The 26,640-nt window shown below is 42.3% G+C and overlaps 1 protein-coding gene across 1 annotated transcript in view; it reads left to right on the top strand.

The window, feature by feature from the left end:
- pskh1 (protein serine kinase H1) overlaps positions 1-26,640 on the top strand; it is a 41,707-nt gene that overhangs the window by 7,062 nt on the left and 8,005 nt on the right. Inside the window, exon 3 of the mRNA XM_084315989.1 lies at positions 8,294-9,199. Coding sequence (XP_084172115.1) covers positions 8,294-9,199 — 906 coding nt within the window. The remainder of the gene's footprint in view (positions 1-8,293; positions 9,200-26,640) is intronic.

The raw sequence follows: 26,640 nt of genomic DNA, 5'->3' as shown, positions 1-26,640 counted from the left end.
GAATACATTATTCTCGATTAGTATCGGCCACAGGCCTTGCTAAGCACACACGAAAAGCGACCAAACAATCTTTTCTTTTAGGAAAATAAAGTTCCTCAAACAGTTTTAGCACAACCTCAGCAATCAAGCTAAGGGTTACATCGTATCCCTACCACACAGTGACACAATATAGTGTAACAACATGTCTGAGAGGAGGATGAAGAAGTCCCCAGGGAACCGGGGGGAAACACAACCCTCCTACTTTACCCTTAATACGGCCAGTTAAACAGGTAAAACCTGTTAATATGTGAACACACTGTTCATTGTCATTACAGGCTGAGAAAAGAATCATTCTTTACTCATATGTCACTAAGCATAGCTTTATAGGTTAGTTTAACCCCCTTAGTTGTGAGTACACGGTACATAAACACACATGATGTTTCTCAACACAACAAACCAGATCATTTTCACATCTGTAACAAACAACCCGATTTGCATGGAGAAGCTAAATACCAGTGACAAGACAATTCACACATAACTCGCGTCGTATCCTAAATGTAGTGCAGCAACACTCGTTTTGGAAAACATCATTATTTACAAAACATTTAGAAGGGAAAGCAAGAAGAAGTGTCCAAGGTCTGGTCAGGACCTTGCCTACCAGGAGCGCAGATCAAGCGATTTGCAGTCTCTAACATGGCACCGAAGTAAACACAGCCTCCTGTGTTTGACGACATGGGCAGCTCGCTGCTCCAACCCGCCGCTACGGTGCTCCTTGTTGACGCTCCTCGCCGGCCTGGCTCAGGGCAGGTTCGATGAACATCCTCTGTCAAAGATGACGTCGTAGCAGGGCGGGCCATACTTTTTTTTTTTTTGGAAAATCAATCGAGTGGGGTGTCTAAAATATGTGTTTTTTTGTGGGGAATTCAAATATGGGATTATTTTTCTAATCGGATAACGCCTACCTACATTGTTTTGGATTTCAAAATGGCCGATTTGACCATTTTTCACCCCTTGGCCATACATGGATGCCAACATGAATCTGAAGGAAATCCTAACATGCAAGGTGTCTAAATGATGTGTTTCTTAATGGGGAATTCAAATATGAGGTAATTTTTGGGATAGGATAAATATAACCTGCATAATTTTGGATTTCAAAATGGCTGATTTTACCATTTGAACCCATTGGTATTGTATTACAAAATTGCAAAGATAAAAAATATATGGGAAATCATTTATAATGACAAAGCCATCAAATTTATTAACAAGTGAACTGTATATAACTGGATACAACTCCAAAGATCAATAATAATAATACTAACAATAATCAATTGTATTTGTAATGCACACAAACACCTAAGTGCTAAATCTCGATCTCCTGACTTCTTGAACTTTGCCAGGTTCCAATATCTTGATTGGACTCATTCTTGGATGGCAAGATCTCCTACTGTACTGCTTTAGCCACCAACCTACAAACACAAACTTAAAGTCAACGTCAGCCATAAATAGGTGAGCTCTTTCCAGAACTACTCAGCAGAAACCTCTGATTGAGAAAATCCATGGGGCTCCATCAATCCTCTATCTTCTTAAATTTGATCAGGTTGCACAAGTCCTGCTTGGATTCATTCTTGGACATCAGCCTCCTGCTGGTCTCCTGAGCCCTGATCCCTCCATCCCTTTTTTCTTGTGAAAAGTACTTAGCAGAGGCCTCAGTTACCATTTTAACAACCCTCTCGATGCTTTGTGTGTGGCAAGGCCAGTCGAGAACCTCCATGGGGGTGTTGATTAAGTTCTTCACCTCGGAGGTGCTTAGGGAGCAGGTCAGAGGTGGCTCTGACAAATCTTCTGACCAGCTGATTAAGCCACCAATGCTGGAAGCGTCACTATTGATGTGAGGTGTTCTTCTGATCCTGACACAGGAGTCTCCCAGCTGAGTGTCTGGATCCCCCTCTCCCCTGATGACCAGGATTCTCTCCACCCCCTCAATTCTCTCTTTTTGATCCTCAGAGCACAGCAGTGTTTGGAGGATGGCTTCACTGTGGGCATACCAAGCAGATCTTCTCACAGTTGGCATCACAACATCCAGCACCTCCTTCCTCTGAGACTTGAGGCAGTCCAGCTGAAACAGGATGTGCCTAGGCCCTTCGATCCAGGAGTGCTTGACCTTCATGTTGAACCAACATGGATAATACACTCCAATGATGAATTCCACAATGCATTGTAGATTATTCAGGTTCTTTCTTTTAAGTTGATGCTTTGACACCCAGAGCCTGAGGAGTCTGTTTGCTGTGGTGAGCCAGCGGCTGTGGTTTACCGGTCCAATCTCCAGCAGAGCCAGCCTTGCAGAAAGCACTCCATCCCTGATTGCACAGACCAGCTTATAGCCAGTGTTGATCAGTTGAGAGATCTTGAATGATCTTCTCAGGCAGCTTGATCAGCGGAGGGCCAAGAAAGATCCTGGTGAAGTTAGGATTGATCTCCAAGTCTGTAACAGAATCAAGGAGCTGTCCTATTGGCCCAGACAATTTGTTGTCTGACAGAGTAGCCCCATCAACTTCAACAATGAGATGGCACAGTGGAAGTTCACCAGTGTGCAGGTTGCACACCAACCAGACCAGCTTTCTCCCCAGGTGCAGCTCCAGCTTCCGCATTACACCTGCCTTCACTCCAGTGTTGACATTGGTCGAGTCTCCTCCAATGGCCCACAAGGTCTTATCAGAACCTCTCTCTTTCAGCCAGGCAAACAGGACCTTAGCAATCTTCTCTGCATGGGACTCCTCTTTAATTGCTTTCTCTGGTGTAAAGTGGAACAGATAGTTGCTGCCAGGCTCACTAGCAACACTATAGTGTTCTTCCTTGATCTTTGCAGGAAAAGATTGGTCACTGCCCTCAGCTTCCATCATCACATTGGTCATGTCAATCCGCCCATCAAAGAGGATACAGGAGATCCCCCCCTCCTCCCTGCACTTCTCCTCAAACTCTTCCCCCAGCTCTTGCATCAACTTTTCTTGTGCTCTCTTAACCTTGTTCTTATCAATCACTTTACTTGTGTCATCTTCTAAGATGAGTCCTGCATCAATCAGAGCTGCAGTTGCTATAGCTGCAGTTGGCCTTAGACCTATGCCATACCTTACACTAGCAAGGGCGATGTTTGGAATCTCATCATAATCTTTCCGTAGCTTTGCTGAAGCTGCAGGGTCAGTTTCAGGAATGAGCTCAACTTCAGGGACTGTAAGGAAGCTCTCAACATCCTTCCTGGCAACCTTGTCTGCTGCTGCAAAGCTTTCTTCTTTGCCCCTTCTCCTTTTCTCTGCCTTCTTTTCCATCCCCTGCCTTTCCAATGTTTTAAGAAGATAGAGGATTGATGGAGCCCCATGGATTTTCTCAATACATTGAGACGTTTGTTAAAATGGTTACAGAGGTTTCTGCTGAGTAGTTCTGGAAAGAGCTCACCTATTTATGGCTGACGTTGACTTTAAGTTTGTGTTTGTAGGTTGGTGGCTAAAGCAGTACAGTAGGAGATCTTGCCATCCAAGAATGAGTCCAATCAAGATATTGGAACCTGGCAAAGTTCAAGAAGTCAGGAGATCGAGATTTAGCACTTAGGTGTTTGTGTGCATTACAAATACAATTGATTATTGTTAGTATTATTATTATTGATCTTTGGAGTTTTATCCAGTTATATACAGTTCACTTGTTAATAAATTTGATGGCTTTGTCATTATAAATGATTTCCCATATATTTTTTATCTTTGCAATTTTGTAATACAATACCAATGGGTTCAAATGGTAAAATCGGCCATTTTGAAATCCAAAATTATGCAGGTTATATTTATCCTATCCCAAAAATGACCTCATATTTGAATTCCCCATTAAGAAACAAATCATTTAAACACCTTGCATGTTAGGATTTCCTTCAGATACATGTTGGCATCCATGTATGGCCAAGGGGTGAAAAATGGTAAAATCTGCCATTTTGAAATCCAAAATGATGTAGGTTAGAGTTATCCTATCCCAAAAATGACCTCATATTTGAATTCCCCATTAAGAAACCCATCATTTAGACACCTTGCATGTTAGGATTTCCTTCAGATACATGTTGGCATCCATGTATGGCCCAGGGGTGAAAAATGGTAAAATCGGCCATTTTGAAATCCAAAATGATGTAGGTTAGAGTTATCCTATCCCAAAAATGACCTCATATTTGAATTCCCCATTAAGAAACCCATCATTTAGACACCTTGCATGTTAGGATTTCCTTCAGATACATGTTGGCATCCATGTATGGCCCAGGGGTGAAAAATGGTAAAATCGGCCATTTTGAAATCCAAAATGATGTAGGTTAGAGTTATCCTATCCCAAAAATGAACTCATATTTGGATTCCCCATTAAGAGACACATCATTTAGACACCTTGCATGTTAGGATTTCCTTCAGATTCATGTTGGCATCCATGTATGGCCAAGGGGTGAAAAATGGTCAAATCGGCCATTTTGAAATCCAAAACAATGTAGGTAGGAGTTATCCGATTAGAAAAATAATCCCATATTTGAATTCCCCACAAAAATACACATATTTTAGACACCCCACTCGATTGATTTTCCAAAAAAAAAAAAGTATGGCCCGCCCTACGTCGTAGTCAAGAGTGTTAAAAACATGTTATCGTCACAGTACGTTCAACAGTGTAGCATTAAGCTAACGGCCGCTCTCGGCCGAAAGCAGCAAGCTAACGTTTACCTAGCCTAGTGACACAACAGGCTTGGTAAACACAGCGAGCTAGCGCCGCAGCTAACAGCTGACTGGCTAACACAGTAGGCCACAACTAGCACGCAAGCTAAGCAGCCACCACCTGAACTCATACACAACGATACAATAAGTCACACTCAGACAGGCCGCCGTTCTGAAACCCTCCTCACTTTTTAAGAGAAAAGAGAAACAAGATGTTAACACAGTTTTACAACGGTGATTTTACCAACACCCCGCGGGGCCAGCACAATTCCCATCTGGGCTGTAGCTGACTTGAACACAGATCTTCCGCTAACGAACATCCATGCCCATATTTCCTCGTGAGGGAATACTCTCATTTGTATATGAAAGACGGGGCCTCACGGTGACAGAGAAACATCCACTCGTCCAGAAAACACAGGGATCACCAGTGTTACTGGTCGTGGCCCACTAGTTAACTATAATGGGCTTCAGACCAAGGTCTTCCGCCGTTGCCTAAGAGGCTGAACAAAAGACCTTAATCTGGGGCCGGTGTTCGTAAACATTGTCAGCTAGCCCCCATAGCACTAACAGACAAGTGGAGCTTGCAAGCAAAACATTACTCACCAACCTGGAAACCACCGCTTCTCACAACAGCGGCGCGTCCTACAGTCCAGCTGTGCTGAAAGGTTTTACCGCAACCAGTCATAGCAAAGAATACTGCAGTTGGGAGGCATGTAGCGGCATGCTCCCCATACGAAACCGGTGGAGGTTCTTTAGAATGATCACCATCTTCCAGACACTCCAGTACGAAGACAATATCGCCGTATTTTCTCGAATATAGTGAGAGAGAAAATAAAGATATGATGTCAACGTATCTCGTTTTCCAACTCTTCTCCTATTATCACATCACGTCAAGTGGGGATCTCTACCGAGGCACTTCCTTGTGGTGAAAGCGAGAAGGAGGAGAGCAGGTGACCACACACCTGCTTATGTAGGTGAGCTGATAGGGGTGTGGTCAGACAAATATTGGGATATAAAGGTACATTGTGGTCTTTATTCAGTGCACGTGTGCGAGGACAGTGCATGAGTGACGCCGAGCGGAACCGACTATGATACAGAACTCATTGGCTGCCAGCTATGAGCCTTATCCTGTGGTAGCTACTGCCATGCTGTAAACGATGGGAGTTAGTCACCTTGTTTGTAGAGCTAAATCTATATTCTATATTATAGCCATGGATACAATACTATAGTCATTTGACATTGAGTTTCTTGCGGTCAAGATGAAAAAAAGAGATAATTTTTCCATCCATATGTTCCCGTGTTATACCGTGGTGAATATAAGTATGGTTTTAGAGAGGTCTAGGGTAATTCATGAAATGCTTATTATGGCAGTATACGTCGATTCCATTGTAGACGTTGCCGTTTCTTGCCTGAACCCGCTATTGTTCCGGAATCAAATCCACATTATAGGTATTATGTCCCATCATGAATGCATGAAAGGGGGGGCATTTCTGATCATTTGACTGTCAGTAACGGCATTCACATTGAACACCAAAAAGTAAAACGGTTATCAGCCCGATCAGTATGAAAGCATTGCAGGATCAAGCAAAAATGTATGTCAAATCGCCCTTACCTCCAAAAAGTTATCCAAAAAGAATATTCTAATTGTTTGATCGCCAGCTGGTATATCCAATGTCCATTTGCTCGACGGCATAATTCACCATAACATGGATCGGAGATAATCATTATTGTGTTTTGATTACTATTTAGTAGGGCTGTCCCCGACTAAGGATTTGGATAGTCGACTATGATTGGCCAATATTTGCCGTTAGTCAACTATTAGTAAAAAAAAAAAAACGTATTTTTTTTTATTCCATTTGGGCTGTGGGGGGTGCTTAATGTCTGAAGGAGTCGACTGAAGGCTTCTTGTCCTCTGCAAAAGCATGCAATTGGTCCACTGATGGATACATCTTGATATTTGTCTAGTCTAGTGTGTTCATTAGATGGGTGAAATCCTCTTTCAGTGCCTCTGTGCCTGTCTTCTTAGGCAGTTAGCCTCTGGTATGCGTGCCATTAGCGTTAGCCACGCTTCTAGGCCTCTTTTCTTTTCGAAAGAATGATAAAAAAAAAAGTTTTATAATTAGATTTTTTATTTTATTTTATTTAGTCGACTAAGAGGTTGGCAGTCGACTACGGCTCCTTTCGACCGATTAGTCGACTATTCGACTAATAGGGGTCAGCCCTACTATTTAGGCTGACCTTCAAAGCTTTTTTGGCATTCGAAGCTTTTTAATCCGAAGCTTCGAGATATAAAAAATATATATATTTTTTTTATCTTATGTTGTGGTACTTGTACAGCACTTTGGTCAACTTTGTTGTTTTTAAATGTGCTCTATAAATAAAGTGGCGCTGACTGGGCGGCTGCTCTCCGTTACACAGCCAACGACATTACATTACATAATTATGTTGCAACCTTCGTCTATAAAGCAAACAATTATATAAATATTCATATGTAGTTAATAGAGACAAAGGCAGAATTCGACTTAATTAAGCACATTTTATTAAGAAATGTTTGTATATGGGTCGGGACACTGCTGCTGACTGGGTGTCTTATCAAACACAAGTAAAACTACAAATACTATTATTATCAGTGTTGTAAAGTTTAAATCTTAGACAAACGAAATACTTTGCTTTTATGAAATATTGTAAGCCGTCATTTGAGGCTTTATAAAAGCAGGAGGTTGTATTAGTAAGTAAGTAAGTAAAGTTTATTTATATAGCACTTTTCACAGAGACAACTCACAAAGTGCTTTACATACAGCAGAAATTAAATTAAATAAAATAAAAGCAAGAACCATTCAAGAGATAAGAGACAGAACAAAACACAATGCATCACAGAGAAACAACAAAACAAAAGACATATTTTATACCTGGAGGAGAAGCTCAAACATTACCCAAAGGCCTGTTTAAACAGTAATGTTTTTAGCTGATTTAAAAAAAAAAAATAACAGACGCTACAGCTCTTAGGCCACGAGGAAGGGCATTCCAGAGTCTAGGCGTGACAGATTGAAAGGCTCTGTCACCTTTGGTGATCAGCCTGGTGCGCGGAATGACCAACAGATCCTGATCAGCGGTCCTCACGGTCCTGCTGGGCACATATGGTTCCAGCAGTTCGGTTAAATATTCTGGTGCCTGGCCATGCAAAGCTCTAAAAGTGAGCACCAGGACCTTGAAATGTATTCTAAAATGTATAGGGAGCCAGTGCAAGGAGGCTAGAACTGGAGTGAACTGGAGTATTCAACACAGAGAGGAGTTAATGAGGAATCTCTATGTGCTTGTTGTAGTTAACAAAGAGAGGCGGAGTTAATGCGGCGTATGACGTCCGTTGCATCGGAGGCACAACAGTTTGAAAAAAGAAAAGAAATTATTATAACGGCCTATTTTGAGAGGTTAGGAAAACCTTAAAAATCTTTTTCAGTCTTCATGGATTGGTTCTTCTCTAAAATGGTCTAAAACAATTATTCCCAACGTGACGGCCTGTTATGTACCTGTCTGTCACCAGGCGTGTGGTGAGCCCTGCTTCATGCGTGTCTTCTCCCTTCCTCCACCAGGTGGACCCTCCGCCGCAGACAGACATCTACAAGCACTTCATACGAGGTGACGGCACAGGAAGCAAAATGGCCGGGGGAGGGGACAAGGCGGGCTCCGCCTCCCCGTATCAGGCCCAGGCGCAAGCCGCGACCCCCACTGGCTCCGCCCAGTCCCCCAAGGAGCCGTCCGAGTCCTCCGACCCTCAGAGGAAAAAGGTGGCCAAGTACCGGGCCAAGTTCGACCCGCGGGTCACGGCGAAATACGACATCAAGGCCCTGATCGGCCGCGGGAGCTTCAGCCGCGTGGTCCGCGTGGAGCACAAGAGCACGCGGCAGCCGTACGCCATCAAGATGATCGAGACCCGTTACCGCGAGGGCCGCGAGGTGTGCGAGTCGGAGCTGTGCGTCCTGCGCCGCGTCCGCCACGCCAACATCATCCAGCTGACGGAGGTCTTCGAGACGGCGGAGCGCGTCTACATGGTGATGGAGCTGGCCACCGGCGGCGAGCTCTTCGACCGGATCATCGCCCGCGGCTCGTTCACGGAGCGCGACGCCACGCGGGTGCTCCAGATGGTGCTGGACGGCGTCAAGTACCTCCACACCCTGGGCATCACCCACCGGGACCTGAAGCCGGAGAACCTCCTCTACTACCACCCGGGGGCCGACTCCAAGATCATCGTCACCGACTTCGGCCTGGCCAGCAGCCGCAAGAAGGGCGACGAGTGTCTGATGAAGACCACGTGCGGCACGCCGGAGTACATCGCCCCCGAGATCCTGGTGAGGAAGCCGTACACCAACGCGGTGGACATGTGGGCCCTCGGGGTGATCTCCTACATCCTGCTGAGCGGAACCATGCCCTTCGAGGACGACAACCGCATGAGGCTGTACCGGCAGATCCTCAAGGGGAAGTACAGCTTCTCTGGAGAGGTGAGACCCCGCTGTGAACTGCTGTGCCCCCCCCGCATAACACACACACACACACACACACACACACACCTGATGCCTAACTCTCATCCCCACACACTCCATCTCATCCTCTCCATCTTACCCCACGGCCATAATCACACTCCATGCCCCCTAACTCTCCTTCGACTCCCATTTATTTACACAATCGGTGTGTGCTGATAAGTCAATATGCCCTCCCTCTCGGTGCGTGTGTGTGTGTGTGTGTGCGCGTGCATAATAATTTATGCTTTATCTTTGCATCTAGTGAAAGGAATGCTGAGTGGCCTTTTCCTTTGTTAAACAGTGTGGAATGTTTAGGTTGCTACTAGTGAGCGTTCAATAGTAGATCTTGGCTGTTAGAACCGTGCAATCAGACACAGGGAGAGAGAAATAAAAATAATAGTATTCATAATAATAGTGTATTTAAAATGAGGAGTTCTTAACCCTTGCAGGTGTACAATCTCACATGAGATTAAGAGTTTTGAGACGTGAACATTCTAATGATGATATAATTATCTAACTGTCCTTGCTGTGTAGCTCTAGAATTCCAAGATACAATTGTGAGACGTTAAACAAAAGATTTACATGCGACTCTTATCTTCTCCCGGAATGGACGCTTTCAGGTTTTAATATATCATCTCTTGAAACGGACACTTCCAGGTTTTAAAGTGCAGAAATGTCTAGTGAGTGTAAAAACGTCGGTACTCAAACAGTTTGAAACAATTTTCTGTCTTCTCTGTTAAAACCTTTTAGTCTGGTGCTCAAACTTTAGTACATTTAATCCCCCCGTGTGTGGGACGAGGGCGGAACGATATTCATATGAAAAGACTGCAATATAGGCATTTTATAATATTATATATTTATTTTAAATACATGTTGTAACAAAGGTAGCAGACAGGGGTAGGTGGAAGGTGCAATATGGTTGTACAAATAATCAAACACACAGTCAAACAGCTTTAGCTCCCCGCTGGACAATGGCCAGGGGCATTTATTTAAACAAAACAAAAAATTAAGAAACAAACAAATCATACTGGCTCCCAGTGAAGCACCGAATTGTCTTTGCTATATAGTCTATTTGCCAACACAATGAACCCGGAAATTTTGGAACCACCAAACTTTTATGATGGATATGGATAGTATGGGTCACCAGCACTTAGAAACTGCCGGATGCTAAGTTGTACATGTTGGGCAAATTTTTTTATTTGCATAATTAGCAACATTTGCATAATCACCTAAATGGACAAATCTCTGAAACTACTTGATCAATTTCAACAATGTTGGAGTGGTTTTGGGGGTTATTCGGGATGCTGAATCCATTGATGATACTCGAATTGCTATATTTACTGGAATTTACCAAATTTCTACTCATTTTGGTGCAATTTTGGTGAATTTTCAGTCAATTAGAACGTTTTAGAGGACACTGAAATTATTACATTTGGACAGCACAGACATTATGTATTCACAATATCTCTACTGACCCCAAATAGTTCCTATGGTAATGTCATATTGTCATAGTACAGTAGATAGGCAGGTGTATAAATATCTGCGTTGTCAAGACAAATACTCAGATGTGAAGGGCATCCGCTCTTTTATTTACTACCTGTAACGTCACACAGCAAATTGGAAAAACACTAAAACTGGTCAAACTGTGTTCCTTGTTCCACCCCCCAGGGTGGAACTACACTACTACACTACTACACTTCCTGGCAAGTTCTATGGCGGTTCAAAGTTCAGAGTTGAATTATGAATTATGTCAATAACTGTTATTATTCACGATAATAAGCCACAAAAGGTAACGTTTTTGACAAATATTGAAACGCAGTTAGTTTCTCCTCCCTATTGTTAGCATGTAGGAACTATTAGATCTGAAATTAGTTTCAAAACGGTTGCACTGTGGGGAAAATAAAAAAGTACACTAGATTACAGTAGATATCATTATCTGTTCTTAATATGCACGCCTGGTGATACTAAATCCAAATTGAACTCAGGCATTTGAAAGATAATATATATATATAAATGTGCGAATTGGCTATAATAAGGTAATGTATAAGCATCTATTCTATATTCTATAATAATATTTCAAATTGCATTGGTCCGGATGGGAGAATTCAGTACTGTATCTACAGAACCTTCGGTTTTATCATCTTCCCTTTATTAATTTCCTTCGATTTTTTGTACACATGATCTCAAGAGGGTACTGAACGAGGTCACTGGCAGTTTCTTAAGTTTGGTCATTATTATCATGGTGTTGTTCACTGTCAAAGATGCAAAGACAAATCATAATCCATATTCTCCTTTGTTTCATCACAATTTAAGCAAGCCTAGTAATAGACACACTATTTCTGACACTGTGAATACATTCCCTGAGGTCCATAGATGTACCTAGATACCAATAATATGCAAATAGCCCTTGTAGAAGTGGAGCAATATTCCATTTACCTAGGTATATATTTTATGCAGATTTTCACATCGTGTGGAACAGGTTACAATAACATAGCTTAATAAAACAGAAATAACAAAAGAAAGGTATTTACATTACTCAAGCATATAGGCCACAACATAACAATATGCGCTTCTTCTCTTCAGTTTTCTGATTGAGCCGATGAATGACATGAGTGTGTGCATCATCCCAGGTCTGAGAGTCACTGAAGGCCATCGCTTCGGATCACTCCACTTGATGAGGCAAGCGACCACATACAGCTGCATATCAAACGTTATATGGCTTTGGCTCATACCGAGTTGCTTGAGTGATGTGTCTAAGTAGGCCATGGTACTAAGCACTGTATCAGGGTGCGCAGGTGGGGAGTCAAGTAGTGGTCCAAAGACACTTATGGTCTTCAGTTTTGGAGCTCTGTTATCATCACTGCAATCTTGCACAGCATTGTATGCTGACCAGTCCAGGGGAAGAGGGGAAGAGTGGAGCTGCGAGAGCCAAGCAGCATCCTTCTTCTGTGCTCTTGACACACTCTGTGTGATGGCATCTTGGATAGCATCAGTTCTTGGGACTTCTTTCAGAGCTGGTGGTGTCATCTTCTTGGGGCCTGTGTAATGTTCGTTCACAAAACTGCTCTTGTGAGCCAGACAGAGTTTCCCAGCGTCAAGCTTTGTCAGACGAGGTCGTTTTAGTGACATGACCCCACCACCAGGAGTGGCTCCTCCAGGGAACAGAATACCTGCAGGATTCTGCACAAACTGAGTGGCCATGGCATGAGTCGTGCGCGACCGTTCAGTGTGAAGACCACAAGATCAAAATTGTCACCCCAACTGTGGATGTGGCCAATCTGCCTCTCCAAGCCAACTGTGCGCAGATTCTTCTCTGGGTCCTCTGAAGCATATTTGGCAGCTCACTTCCGGAACCGTATGACTTCATCGGTGGTAACAATGCCATGGTTTGGTCACTTTTCCTTCCTTTGATACCAGACAGGAGACAAACTTCAAAAGGGATGGACTTGTGGCTTGTATGATCTTGTCATGCTGGAAGCTGCCACGGTCATATTCACGGTGCAAGGGAATATTCTGCACCTCAGCTTGCACTCTCTTCACAAGCTTGGTGATAAATTCATCAGGGGCAGTTGTTTTATCTCGTTTTACCAGTTTGAGTGACTTACTCATGGAATGTCTAAAACCAACAATAGTCTGGCACCCTTCCACCCTCATGACAGCTACAGCATTACCATAAAAGTCATACAAGTTAGATAGCATCTGCTATGATCTGATATGTTGGCTACATATCATGTAACTCTGACACTGTCCAGGTTGATGACTTGTCTGCATTCATGTGGTCAATGACAGCAGCTAAACAGCTATCAAACGGTCTGCACTGGGAACTTGCACTTGAGGAAACTCTCTTGAAGTCATCGTAGCACTTGGTGTGATACTGGGCATCAGCTGCATGCAGGTCCAGGACGGCATTTACCCGTAGAGCCACTTCCTCAGCCCATTGATCCTGGCGCTCATCACATTTAGACAATATGATGTTTTTGAAGGATGGCATTCCTGGTCTCTCAACAGTCTGGCATTGTTTCACTGGCTTCCATCTATCAGGGTGTTTGTTGTCTTTGGGTTCGCAAATGATACCACAAAACAGACATTGTTTAGAAAACTCAAAGGCATGAGAACGAGACATACGTTTCCCTAGCTGACCATCAGATGAGCTGAGCTTGCGTTTGGTTGCATTTCTAGACTTATAGCTATAACATGATTTGTGACAAACTACAGAGGCTGAGGCTGACACACCATGGGTACCAATGATGTTCAATAAAGTCTCAGTTGCAGCTGAATCGTCAAGCTCTTCACTCCTCTGAAGCAAAGCTGTAATGCCTTTTGGTCCTGATGTCTTGAAGTCATTGTCCTTGCCGTCACAGGGTTCGAATAGGCATTTCTTCCTTGACATGTCAACCTGAAATTAAAAAAAGAAGAATGCACTATTTGTATCCTCCGTCTCTGCACTACCACACACTCTACATTACAGAGCAATATGGATACATTGCCAGGATGTACATTTCGGACGGGCTGTTCACTATTCCAATGAAAATGTGTATTTCCCATGTTATTGAACTTGACTGGTATTTGCATTAGGCCTACCTTTTGGGTCTCTTTCTCTGTCTCAGTGCCTCAGATCTTCTATCACACAATTCTACATTAAGTAGAGCAAAAGTACCATATGAATACTCTACAATATTTAGAATCAAACTTGATGCTTCTCTGTATGACGAGGGATAGAGCCTGGTGACGCGAGGCTAGGTAATAACAGGTAATAATCACACATGCATGCCATGACATACATTGCTAACATAGCTAACTACTGTAGCTATGCATTAACATTAGTTACCGTCAGATGGCTAACGTTAACCCTAAGAGCTAGCTTACTATTACTGGATAGTAATAAAACTAGTTTGTGTATCTCTTTCTATTTTCTCAATTTACTTGCATTGAAACAACAATCCTTGAAAATCAGGGGTCTGTATTTGCTGCAGCTGCAGTTGCTTGTTGCCACAGTAGGAATGAGATCATGGTGCAAATTAGTCACTACTCACTTGGAAGTTTTGCGTTAAAGATTAGCGCACTGACGTCTCAGTCAAGGCTATGAACTGGGTTTCTGAGGACATTTTATAAGGTAACAGTCACATACAAAAATCCAATAGAATAGTTTCTAGTTGTGGCAGCAAACTGCTCCGCTGCCACGTGGACTCATGGCAGAGCTCAACTGCAGCAGTTACCCCAGTAACCAAGCATAAGCGCCTAGAGTACCCCATTAGGTGCTCTACAAATTAAAGTTATTATTATTATTATTATTATTATTATTATTATTATTATTTATTATTATTATTATTATTATTATTATTATTATTATTATTATCATTCTCTTTACAATTGAACATTCCATGCAAATTATCTATAAATTCAGCATCTTCTGAAACATTTATAAACTGAAAATTCATAAGAAATTGCACCAAAATAAGTAGAAATTTGGTAAATTCCAGTAAATATTGCAATTTTGAAACTGTTTTCTTCTGTTAAGTATCATAAATGGATTCAGCATCCTGAACAACCCCCAAAACAACTCCAACATTGTTGAAATTGATCAAGTAGTTTCTGAGATTTTCCCATTTAGGCGATTATGCAAATGTATTCTAATTATGCAAATAAAAAAAGTTGCCCAACATTTACAACTTAGCATCCGGCAGTTTCTGAGTGCTGGGGACCCGTACTATCCATATCCATCATAAAACTTTGGTGGTTCCAAAATTTCCGGGTTCACAATGGGGCTCTATGGGATGGCAAATAGACTAATAGTCCAGTCTTTAACTAGGCCGGGCCGCTGTCCGGCTTACCGGCTGTTTAACTCACAGTTTGGTTGTCTCCCCACAGCTCTCCCACTCTCCATTCCAAGACACCCTCTGATGTTCTTGGTCTGGCCTCTTTGAGAGGCATGCTGATTGCTAATTGAAAGACAGCTGTGTGTGTGTGTCTGCATGTGTGCAGCTGTCAGTCTTCTTCTCTCCATTGGGGGGAGCCAACAGGCAGGAACATAGCATCCATTGATCACCATTCCTAAACAATGTGAACTACACAATGTGAACTACACAATGTGAACTACACAATGTGAACTACACAATGTGAACTACACAATGTGAAATACACAATGTGAACTACACAATGTGAACTACACAATGTGAACTACACAATGTGAACCAGACTGAACTACACAATGTGTACTACACAATGTGAACAACACAATGTGAACCGCACAATGTGAACTACACAATGTGAACTACACAATGTGAACTACACAATGTGAACTACACAATGTGAACCAGACAATGTGAACTACACAATGTGAACTACACAATGTGAACTACACAATGTGAACCAGACAATGTGAACTACACAATGTGAACTACACAATGTGAACTACACAATGTGAACCAGACAATGTGAACTACACAATGTGAACTACACAATGTGAACTACACACGGGGAGAACATGCAAACTCCACACAGAAAGGCCTGGGAGATACCCCACCTGGGTAACTGGCAACATGGAAACCTGTCCCCAAGCGGGAATCGAACCCTGGACCACAATGTGAACTACACAAAGTGATAATATTTGGAATGGCGATCACGAATTGGATTAATCTTTTTGCAGAACAGAACTCTATTTTACCAGTATTGGGTTAATCAGATGTTTTTTTTCTCAGCCATCACAGCGTGTGTGTGTGTGTGTGTGTGTGTGTGTGTGTGTGTGTGTGTGTGTGTGCGTGCGTGCGTGCGTATGACATTAGCGCTGACCAGGTCATGGATAATAGATTTTTCAGCCCGCTTCTCTAGTATGCATAAGTACATATACTATCGATAATCTAGCGTTTATTTGAAAACTATTCATATATCAAATGACAACGTGTTTTGTGTATTCCACTAAAGAGCTATTATCACGGAATTTCTCTGGAATTACTAGAACTCTCCAAAACTATACTCGTATTCAAAACGGTATAAAACGGAAATGTACCAATGAAAAAACAATCAGTTTCGTACATGTTGACTGCAAGCAAGTCATTGATAAGCGAGGGGTGTTTTAGACCCATAGCCATAATTTAAGATATAGTTTAAGCGTTCGCAAATTTCCCCGGCCTCCCATTGACTTCCTTATTGGCACACTAGCCCTATTATGGTCAAAGGGGCGTGGCTCTGAATGTGTTAAAGGTGGAATCTGTAATGTTGTCAAACAGTGCCCTCTAGGCAAAAGAGGCCCGCTTGGTACTGCACTTTGTTTACTTTTTAGTTTTGTTTTGATCGGATGTGTGGGTTGGAGTTGAGTGGCGATAGGGCGAGGGGTTGCTATTGCTGGCCACACCTCAGGCTCTGCCAAGGGAGGTCTGGAGAAAGTATAATAAGTTACTGAACTCCAACCCACACATCAGACCAAAACAAATCATTTAAACAAAGTGCAATACCAAGTGGGGCATTCTTTTGCCTAGAGAGGTTGCTGTTTGAGAACATTACCGATCTACCTTTAAAGAATGATAAGTTGCATCACATTATCGGCTAAAATAATTGCAATATGATATGTTTTGTCCATATGGTTCTGCCCTTCCTGGGTCCCAGTATGCTTACAAACATACAACTATGATCAAACAAAGTCTTGTCATCTGGGAACCTATCAGAATCAAGCCCCTAGTCTGACTCACAGGATGTTGACCCTCACATAAACCCTCCCATTGGCCGACTGTTTACTGTTTGAATTCTCCTCCCCTTCCGCTTGCAGTTATTTGTTGTTGTTGTTGTTGTTGTTGTTACTGTTTTCAACAAGTCTGAGCTAGCAAGCTACTCTGTCACACGGAAACATTTCTCCCCCAGAAGGTGCATGTTGGGCTTTGTGCCCCCCCCCCCCCCCCCCCCAGTTAGCAATGATAACAGGTTCTGCGCTCACTGACACAACAATGCTAAAAAATACAATGTGGGGTCCAGTGTTAAGACTATCAGACCCCTGACCAGTTTTCTCAGTTCCGAGTTCCGACCCTCGGTTTAAGAAACGCTGCTTAGTTCGGAGTAAAAGAGAGGAGGAGCTGGGGCTGGATAAAGCTCTCTCTGGAGAGATGTGTCTTTATGGTTGTGATAAATAATGTTACACGTTTACAGTTCCAGTCTAAAATGTAATCATGCCCTCAGCCTTCTCGGGGCAGTAGCTGAGGGAGTAATGTACATCTGCCAGCTGTATATATGTGTCACGTGTGTTGGGCCTCCTCTGGAGATTTACCTGCAGAGAGAGAGAGAGAGAGAGCGAGAAAGAGAGAGAGCTTGTTGTCCGCTGGGAGATTAAAAACACAGCTGCTTCAGTACAGGACGAGGAACTGTGTATGGCAGGCTTTCTTTGTGCGTGCGCGTGTGTGTGTGTGTGTGCGTGTGCGTGTGTGTGTGTGTGTGTGTGTGTGTGTGTGTGTGCCCGTGTAGTGCTGGTCTTCCTCTCTCTGCCTGGTCTCTCAGCGGGGGGTCGAGTTTAGACTCTGCTCATTATCGGTTGCTCATACTTTCTACATGACCCTGCTCTTTGCTCTCTGCTGCCCTCTTGTGTACAACAGCGTTCTTAAAAAGGATATAGATGGCCTGAGCTCAATACACATCTAGTATAATGATTTTAATATATGAAGTTAAAAGTACTGCAGTAGGTATCGGGAGAGTGAGCAAAATGTTTAGCTGCTGCAGTTTACATTGATAAATCTGCTGTGTAACATACAGTTGAATACAAGGTAAAGAGCAGGCTGTTGACTTTTTATTATCCAAATACGCCATTGTAGGTTTTCTGTATATTATTATTATTATTATTATTATTATTATTATTATTATTATTATTATTATTATTATTATTATTATTATTATGGTGTAACTTTTTTGTATTGTGTTATTACTTATTGCTTTTCGTATTGTTTCATGCTGTATGGATCAGAGAGGCTGTGGCGGACTCAGTTGTACAGTTAACACTTTGAGTGCCGGGACACGTCTTTTCACGTCTTTGCTGGCCATGCTAAAGTTGCCGGGGGACGCTGTACAGCGTCCTTATATCAATATTTCAAAAATCTGCGATCGGATTCATAATGTCCCTCCGCTGGCCTGAGATCCACCAGCAGGACCCACTGAGCTCTCTGGCGGTTCAGGAGCGCCATCTGGTGGCCGATCGGCGCAATTGCCAAAACAGGATGTTGAATAGAGGTTGTCATGACGACCGTAGTACTTCCGGGCGCTCGCTATGGTTCATGGGACTCTGGCTCGTCAAGCTACACGGTGATCGATTGGCAATAACTCGATAAACAACATGATTTGGACGTATATACCATTATACAAGCTGGAGATGGACCGGGTAAAAATATATCCCATAATGATAAAATTTCGACTCGACGATGATCGCCCAACGGCGCGCGGAGACTGGGGTGAGTTTCAGCGTGTAACGTTACCGTCTTCGATACTAACTGCTATTATCAACATTTGACCCACATTAGATGATTGGTATAACGCTGCCCACGGAATTATAAACGCCCCCTCGCCCATCCGGTCAACATCAGATGACGTGTAGTAACTTCTAGAAGTACGTCTAGTTGGAATTTTTTATATCGCGCTGATTGCCATCAAACTGTATTTCATCATCAATATAATGCATTTGGGGCTATAGATCACGTTCTGGAGAAAGCTGCAGAAAGAGATGAAAACATACTTATACATTAGACCATACTTTACTATGAATATGTGAATGAAAAAGTTTAACGTTGCTACACAATGAACAATACATATAGGACTTTGAATGGGCCCTAATAATGGCAATGTAGCAATAGAATTTAAAAAGTTATAGCCCTGCAAAGAAGGGGACTTTCTCCATAGACAAATAGCGCTGGCAATCTATGGTATATCATTAATTTAACCTTAGGCAACCAAAGTGTTAAGAATAAAGATGCAGGTATCGTGTGAAACCAGACGTTTTGATGAGGGGAAAAACTGCCCCATGACCTCTCAAATGGGTTCTATGGGTCGCCACAATTCTCTCCTTTCCCTGCATGCCCACTTTATGCTAAGGCCTAACAAAAATAATGGTTGGTTTCAGGTTGCCGACCGACCCTGCCGATTTAGGTGCGACCCAATATATTTTATGAGTTTAAAAAAAAAATTATATATTAAAAAAAAAAAATCATTTTTTTTTTTTTTTTTTTTTTTTGAATAAAGTTTCATAGAAATCTTAGTCAAACATTTAGTATTATGGATATTAAACATGCTGGCAGAGTACATGCATCCATGTTGTTGTGAACATTTTAACCCTTTCACTGCCACACGACAGCCGGTTAACCCTTTCACTGTGACAATACAGAAGGTTAGCCCTTTACTATCACACAACCGACGGCGATGCTCCATCATTAGCATCATTAGCTCCGCATCCGCGGAGCTAATGATGCTAATGATGGAGCATCGCCGTCGGTTGTGTGATAGTAAAGGGCTAACCTTCTGTCGTGTGGCAGTGAAAGGGTTAATTAAATAAAGAAATTCCCTATCCATAGTCGCCGTGGGAAAGAATAAAAAAAAAAAAAAAAAAATCCCTACCTACCCATGGCCAAACTGACAACCAACCTGAAACCAACTATTATTTTTGTTAGGCCTAATCCCATGCTTTTGGGCAAAGGACCATGTCATTTATTTGCATGCGGTACAAATGTGTTATTTTCAGCTATTCTAAAAATGGCGTATTTTACTGTTTCTGCTACACAGTCTTGTAATGGACCTGTCTCAAAACCCTGCCCCTTTTCTTGATCCTCCAATCACAACTGTCGCTTACCTCGGACAAACTTGGTTTGTCCGAGGTATGCGACAGTTGTGATTGGAGGATCAAGAAAAGGGGCAGGGTTTTGAGACAGGTCCATTGCATAAATTGGGTATGACTGGAAATCTGAGACACTTTAAAAAATATATATATTTATTGTGTCAATGAAGTCACTCTACATTTAGATGTAGTATATGTACACACACACATATCTATACTTACATGTATGCACACATACACACGTACATACGTACACACAAATGTACATATCATAAACATATGTATATTTAAAATCTTGACACAGATTTTCGCATTTTTCTTTTTTTTACCCATCACCCATACAAAAACATAAGTGCATACATAAACAAAAGAGAGAGTACCAGTATAGATGTTACTATACTGGAAATCTGAGGCTCTTGTGGATACAATGAGCCCAGTTGTATTGATCTGTGAAATGGTAGCCATTTCATTGTAGTGAGACAATTCCTTGAAACTTGACCTCACTGTATGAAATGAAACCTGTTGTGACCTCTAGGATAATCACAGCCTTGTGGCACTTTAGAACCACAACCTAGACACCGCGGGAATTCAGAAAATGTATGGCTTCCCTGGGTTTATTGACCATAAGGGGGGGGGGGGGGGGGGGGGTTTCTGAGTAATATTCAGAACAGAAGTGCTCGCCATCCAATCGCCCCAAATTGCAATTCTTACCGAAATCTCTGACCATGTTTATCAGAGTGGTCAAAAATGACATTACATTTTGCACCAAATCTGTGTAACGAATGGTATCAACCCCAAAACCGCAGCAACGTATGGTATGAGACATAACTGAGCATGGGAATGTATACTAGGGCTGTCTTAAATACTTCGAAGCTTCGTTCGATGGGCATGGAATTCAAATATGAAAAGAAAATTCGATTATAAAAAAGATTTTTTTTTTTTTTTTTTTTTTTTTTTGCGCTAAATCAACTCTGCCTCTCTTTGTTAACTACAACAAGCAATGCTGTTTGTTATTTAAGATGAGGTCGGACTCGGCACTGACAGATTTGTGTTCATTGTGCTGCTTTTATAAAGCCTCAAATGACGGCTTACAATATTTCAATGAAAGCAAAGTGTTTTGTTTGTCTAAGATTTAAAAAGGTTTAAACTTTACAGCACTGACAAAGTTGAACAAAGTGCTGTACAAGTCCCACAACATTAAAAAAAATTTAAATAAAAATATTTTAAATATATATATATATATATATATATATTTTTTTTTTTTTTTTTTTTTTTTATCTCGAAGCTTCGAATTAAAATAGAATCACGGCCCCGAAGGTCAGCCCTAATTGTATACCACTTCTGTTGACCTGTTATCTCCCTAAAGACCCCCTGTCCCCCACGTTCTCCCAACAATTTGGGCAAGGGGATGTTTTGTCTCCATCTATGTTAATGATTTGGCTCTTCAAATGAAAGCCTCTAGCTTAGGTGTTAAAAGTTGATGATCAGATTGCAGGAATATCTTTATATTGACATGGATGACATGGTCTTACTTGCCGAAGATGAAAAAGGTCTGCATTAGTTACTTAGTATGATGAACATTGTTGCTGAATGGTGCTGGAAATGGAGACTAGTGGTGAATCACGACAAAACACAAATAATGCATTTTAGACAAAAGAAGTTCATTTTTTTTTTTTTTTTTTTGGTTCAATAGTGCTGATCAGTATAAATATCACATGGCCTGTAAAGAAGCTGTCAGTGTTGTAGCTCAGTCAGCAGGTAGAGCAGCACTGCGATCTGTACTGAACAAAGTGAAACAATGTGGTCACTTATACACCACTCTATGATTCATGTGTGTCCCCATTCATTCATTTCATAATCAGTCAGCAGCGCTGCCGCTTCCTCCACTGGACGGCTGCCGCTTGCCTGCCGCGTTCGCGGCAAAAGGGGGCGGGGGGTCGCGGCCAATCAGAGAAAAGCTGAACACAAGTTGGTTGCCTTTAATATTCACGCCCCAGACTATGCTTCTGGTGTTTGGGGTTTCTGTGAATATTTAACCCGTTCACTGCCACACTACAGAAGGTTAACCTTTCACTACCACACTACAGATGGCAGTGAAAGGGTTAACCTTCTGTAGTGTGGTTGTGAAAGGGTTAACACTTTGTGGTGTGGCAGTGAAAGGGTTAACCTTCTGTAGTGTCGCCGTGAAAGGGTTAACCCATTGGTAGTGTGACAGTGAAAGGGTTAAAGGTGCAACACTGAATATTTAAGGTGCAACACTGTTCATCACAGAGCTATTGATCCTTTTTGGGAGTCCATGAATTTACTTCAGTTTTGGCCATTAGTGGAGATATGGGATGGGAACCTCCAAACACAAGACAATACAGTAAATGTCAAATGCTTTCGGCTTTGGAATAGACTTGTCAAGATATTCAGGAGATTAGGAGTAAAATGTTTAGAAAATTACAAACTTACTGTCTCATAAAGAATAGTTACAGTACAGAAGATTATGTGAAGTGTAATTTAAACAAAAGACAAAGATCCCCATGTGCACTGATTCGGTCAGGAACATCACCACGAGTCCTAGAGACCGGCAGGTTTAATGCCCCCCGGAGCAGGACAGACTGTGTTTGGTGTGTGAGCTAATGTAGGAGAAATTGAGAATGAGGTACCGTTTTACCGTCCTTTTGGTTTTACCAAACATAAGGAAAGTACTTTTTAGTAAAATGTTGATTTTCTTGAGCGGGATGAATATACTTTTTTTTAGTTGTGCTTCAGGAAAGGAACCTTTTTTTTGCAGCAGATTTCATTTGCTAAGCTTGGGTGAGAAGGCAGAATTCTATGTGTAATGTAATGTGTAATAATATAATAATGGAACGCTGCAACAGTATTTTTGGTGTCTTATAAACACATGAGGTTTGGGCACTTGACACAAAAAGAACACAAAAATAAATCAATCAATCAAGAAAAAAAGAACCCCCCCCCCCCTATGAAATACAACAATGGGTCTATGTGTATCTCTGAGGGTTGAAGGGTATGGCTCTCTCTTGGTTAGCGCCCTGCTCCTGAAAATGCATTATACTAACATTGATTTTTCAAATGCCAATTGCGCAGCTGTGTGAGTCATTGTTGGGCAGTTATCACCTTGAGACTGGAAAATTAATGTTCACGTAGCCATGGAGGCACCAGAGGACATGTTTCATGACCAGGACATTAGACGTGACCTCCAGTGCTCGTCTGTCTGTGTGCTGCGAGGACCTTATATAGTCAGCTGTTCTGCTCCACGGCCCGTCCAGGTAGACATCTCCAGCAGCTATCATTTAATTCATACATGGAGGATGTCCATTGCCACTTGTAGTTAACCCTTTCACTGCCACACTACCAAATGGTTAACCCTTGCACTGCGGCAATACAGAAGGTTAACCCGTTTCACTACCACACTACAGAAGGTTAACCCTTTATCACACACTACACACTACAGGCGGTCCGCTTTGGTTGGATTCAGAGGCGTGCGCCACGCGCATTTTCAAAGAAATACACTCAATATCTGCATTATTACCACACATATATATTCTAAAATTAATTCTAACATTCCAATTAATTAGATGATAACTGGTTATACATGCAAAATGGACAATAGAACACTGGAACTGGAAATCTTAAAAAAAAAAAATCTTCAAACGGGGACTGACTTTGCATATAGACTAGGCATTAACAGCTGTTCCAATGTAAATGTGCCTTCCTCCGTGCGCTTTCGCCCGCTCTGAAGTCGGACTCGGTGTGGATGGCCACGTGCGCTGTTCTCGCACAAAACCCACGTGAGCTTGCACCCGCGCCTGGTGGGGTCCCGTCCCGGCGTGAGGCAGGGTGTAGAGTCTAGGGGTCTTGAGGCAGCATGTAGGGTGTAGAGTCTAGGGGTCTTGAGGCAGCGTGTAGGGTGTAGAGTCTAGGGGTCTTGAGGCAGCGTGTAGGGTGTAGAGTCTAGGGGTCTTGAGGCAGCGTGTAGGGTGTAGAGTCTAGGGGTCTTGAGGCAGCGTGTAGGGTGTAGAGTCTAGGGGTCTTGAGGCAGCGTGTAGGGTGTAGAGTCTAGGGGTCTTGAGGCAGCGTGTAGGGTGTAGAGTCTAGGGGTCTTGAGGCAGCGTGTAGGGTGTAGAGTCTAGGGGTCTTGAGGCAGCGTGTAGGGGTGTAGAGTCTAGGGGTCTTGAGGCAGCGTGTAGAGTGTAGAGTCTAGGGGTCTTGAGGCAGCGTGTAGAGTGTAGAGTCTAGGGGTCTTGAGGCAGCGTGTAGGGTGTAGAGTCTAGGGGTCTTGAGGCAGCGTGTAGGGGTGTAGAGTCTAGGGGTCTTGAGGCAGCGTGTAGAGTGTAGAGTCTAGGGGTCTTGAGGCAGCGTGTAGAGTGTAGAGTCTAGGGGTCTTGAGGCAGCGTGTAGGGTGTAGAGTCTAGGGGTCTTGAGGCAGCGTGTAGGGTGTAGAGTCTAGGGGTCATGCGTGCAGTCAGTGTCCTTTATAGCATAACTTCCTAGCATACTACAGTGGGCATACTATCTGTTTGGATTACATTCCAGTGTGAGAAGAGATTTTACAGAAACTAAATAATTACACTTGACAGATGACCTTTAGATGCTACTGGTTCCCTTCAGTGGCCCAAAGCTGCGCACTGGTCCAGCACTGTGCTGCTGACAGCTACCCAGACGGAGATGAGGGGAGTTGAGATATTTGATGCAAAGCTTGGCACATTGTTTACCCAGCGTAGTACAGGCGCACTGGCACTCACATTCCACTCTGGGACAAAAGTGATAGCCAGCTATAAATCTCTATCTCTAAGCTATAAATGTCCAAATATTGAGCAAGAGAAATAAGACATTGCTAAATTGCTGACTCAGGGCTAACTACCAGTAAAATAGTCAGAGGAAGCATAGTATGTGGTGACACGTGACCCTTGTACCCAATGTGGTATTACTTAGTGGTATTAAGTATCATTAGCTAAAGCCTTCGTGGTTGTTCAGTGAGAAAGCACACTCTTCTATTGCCCATGTCCAGACCTATGGTGTGCTAAGCAAGCTTTCCCCCCTAAAGTTCTGAATTTAATCTCCGATAACTTCTGTGTTCTTTCTAGTACACACAACTTCAGAAACTAAAGCTTGTTTTAAATCCGGAAAAAACAAAAATTATGATTTTTACTAAATCCAAAACAAAAGTGCCTTGTCTTGCCTCTATACACACATCGCAAGGCATTCCAATTCAGATTGTGTCGACTTTTAAATACCTTGCCTTTTTACTTGATGACAGCTTGTCTTTTAAACCACATGTTTAAAAGCCTGGTCAAGAAGCTAAAAGTGAGGTTGGGTTTCTTTTTCAGAAACAAATCGTGCTTTTCTTTTAATGCAAAGAAGCAACTAGTTGCTGCCACTTTTTTACCAGTATTAGATTATGGTGATGTTTTATACATGAATGCCTGTTCCACCTCACTACACATGTTGATCACTGCTTACCATGGTGTATTAAGATTTATTTCTCGTTATACAACGGCATGCAAATTTCTCGATTCTGATTGGCTGAAACAGTCATTTTACACGTGTTTATTCTTCACAATTCCACGCTGCTGGCCCAGGACCCGCCCACAACCGAATCACATCACATCACTCCGCCGGATCACAAGATGCCGGACAATAATTTAACAAATGGATATGTTGATAACGACTAAACGACTAAATATCAAGCGATTCTGTCACAGCGAATGTCTTAGTCCTTTAAACAATGTTGGATGATGTAATTGATGGGTCTTGAATCATTGTGTAACAAAAGAAAAATCGCGGATTGATTGATTGATTAATTTTCAATTTTATTTTCAATTTATTTTTCCTTCTCTCTGACTGCAGCCCTCACTCTCACACTGTCCGACGCTGGCTCAGTCTCCACCCACCCCAAGCACACGCACACACACACTCCTGTCTACAACGCGGGGGATAGTCAGACTGAGAGAGAGCTGGGTGCTGCGCTGTTCTAAGTGAGCATGACCTATTGATTTGATTGATTGATTGATTGCTAATTTTATTACTGTACGCTTGGTTTCCAACTGGTTAAGTGTAGGCCCTCTACAGTAGGTTTAAAAAAATAAATAAAAAAATAGGGCGAAGAAAACTTTTTTTTCCTATAGGGCAAAGAAAACTTTTTAATTTGTTTTACCTACTTTCTATAGAAGCATCTAAGAATGAAGTTCTATGGAAAGTAGGTCTGCATCCCCTTAACAATTGTGTGTATTGAGCCGTACTGTATTGTACCCATTCTGCATCTGGTAATAAAATGTTCAATCAATCATTCCAATAATACACAGTTGGATGTGTTAGTTGGTTGGATGCACTTCCGAGCTGCTTCCACATGAGGCAACTTCTCTCAATCATTCCAATAATACACAGTTGGATGTGTTAGTTGGTTGGATGCACTTCCGAGCTGCTTCCACATGGAGGCAAATTGTCTTTTTTGTAGTTGTGGGAACTACTTTTTCTGGCGGATGGTTTTTTCAATAAATCTTCGATTAATGTGTGTTTATTTTATAGCAATAAGGTTGGATGAATCTGGCAGTTGTATAAAAGCTTTACACCACTTGCAGTCGTGATTTGTGAACAATAAACCATGCCTAGGGGTGGT

The sequence above is a fragment of the Notolepis coatsorum genome, assembly GCF_963971535.1.
Source record: "Notolepis coatsorum genome assembly, chromosome: 6".
Classification (NCBI taxonomy): domain Eukaryota; kingdom Metazoa; phylum Chordata; class Actinopteri; order Aulopiformes; family Paralepididae; genus Notolepis; species Notolepis coatsorum.
Note: the sequence above shows the minus strand (reverse complement) of the source record. Positions and strands in the feature narration are given on the sequence as shown.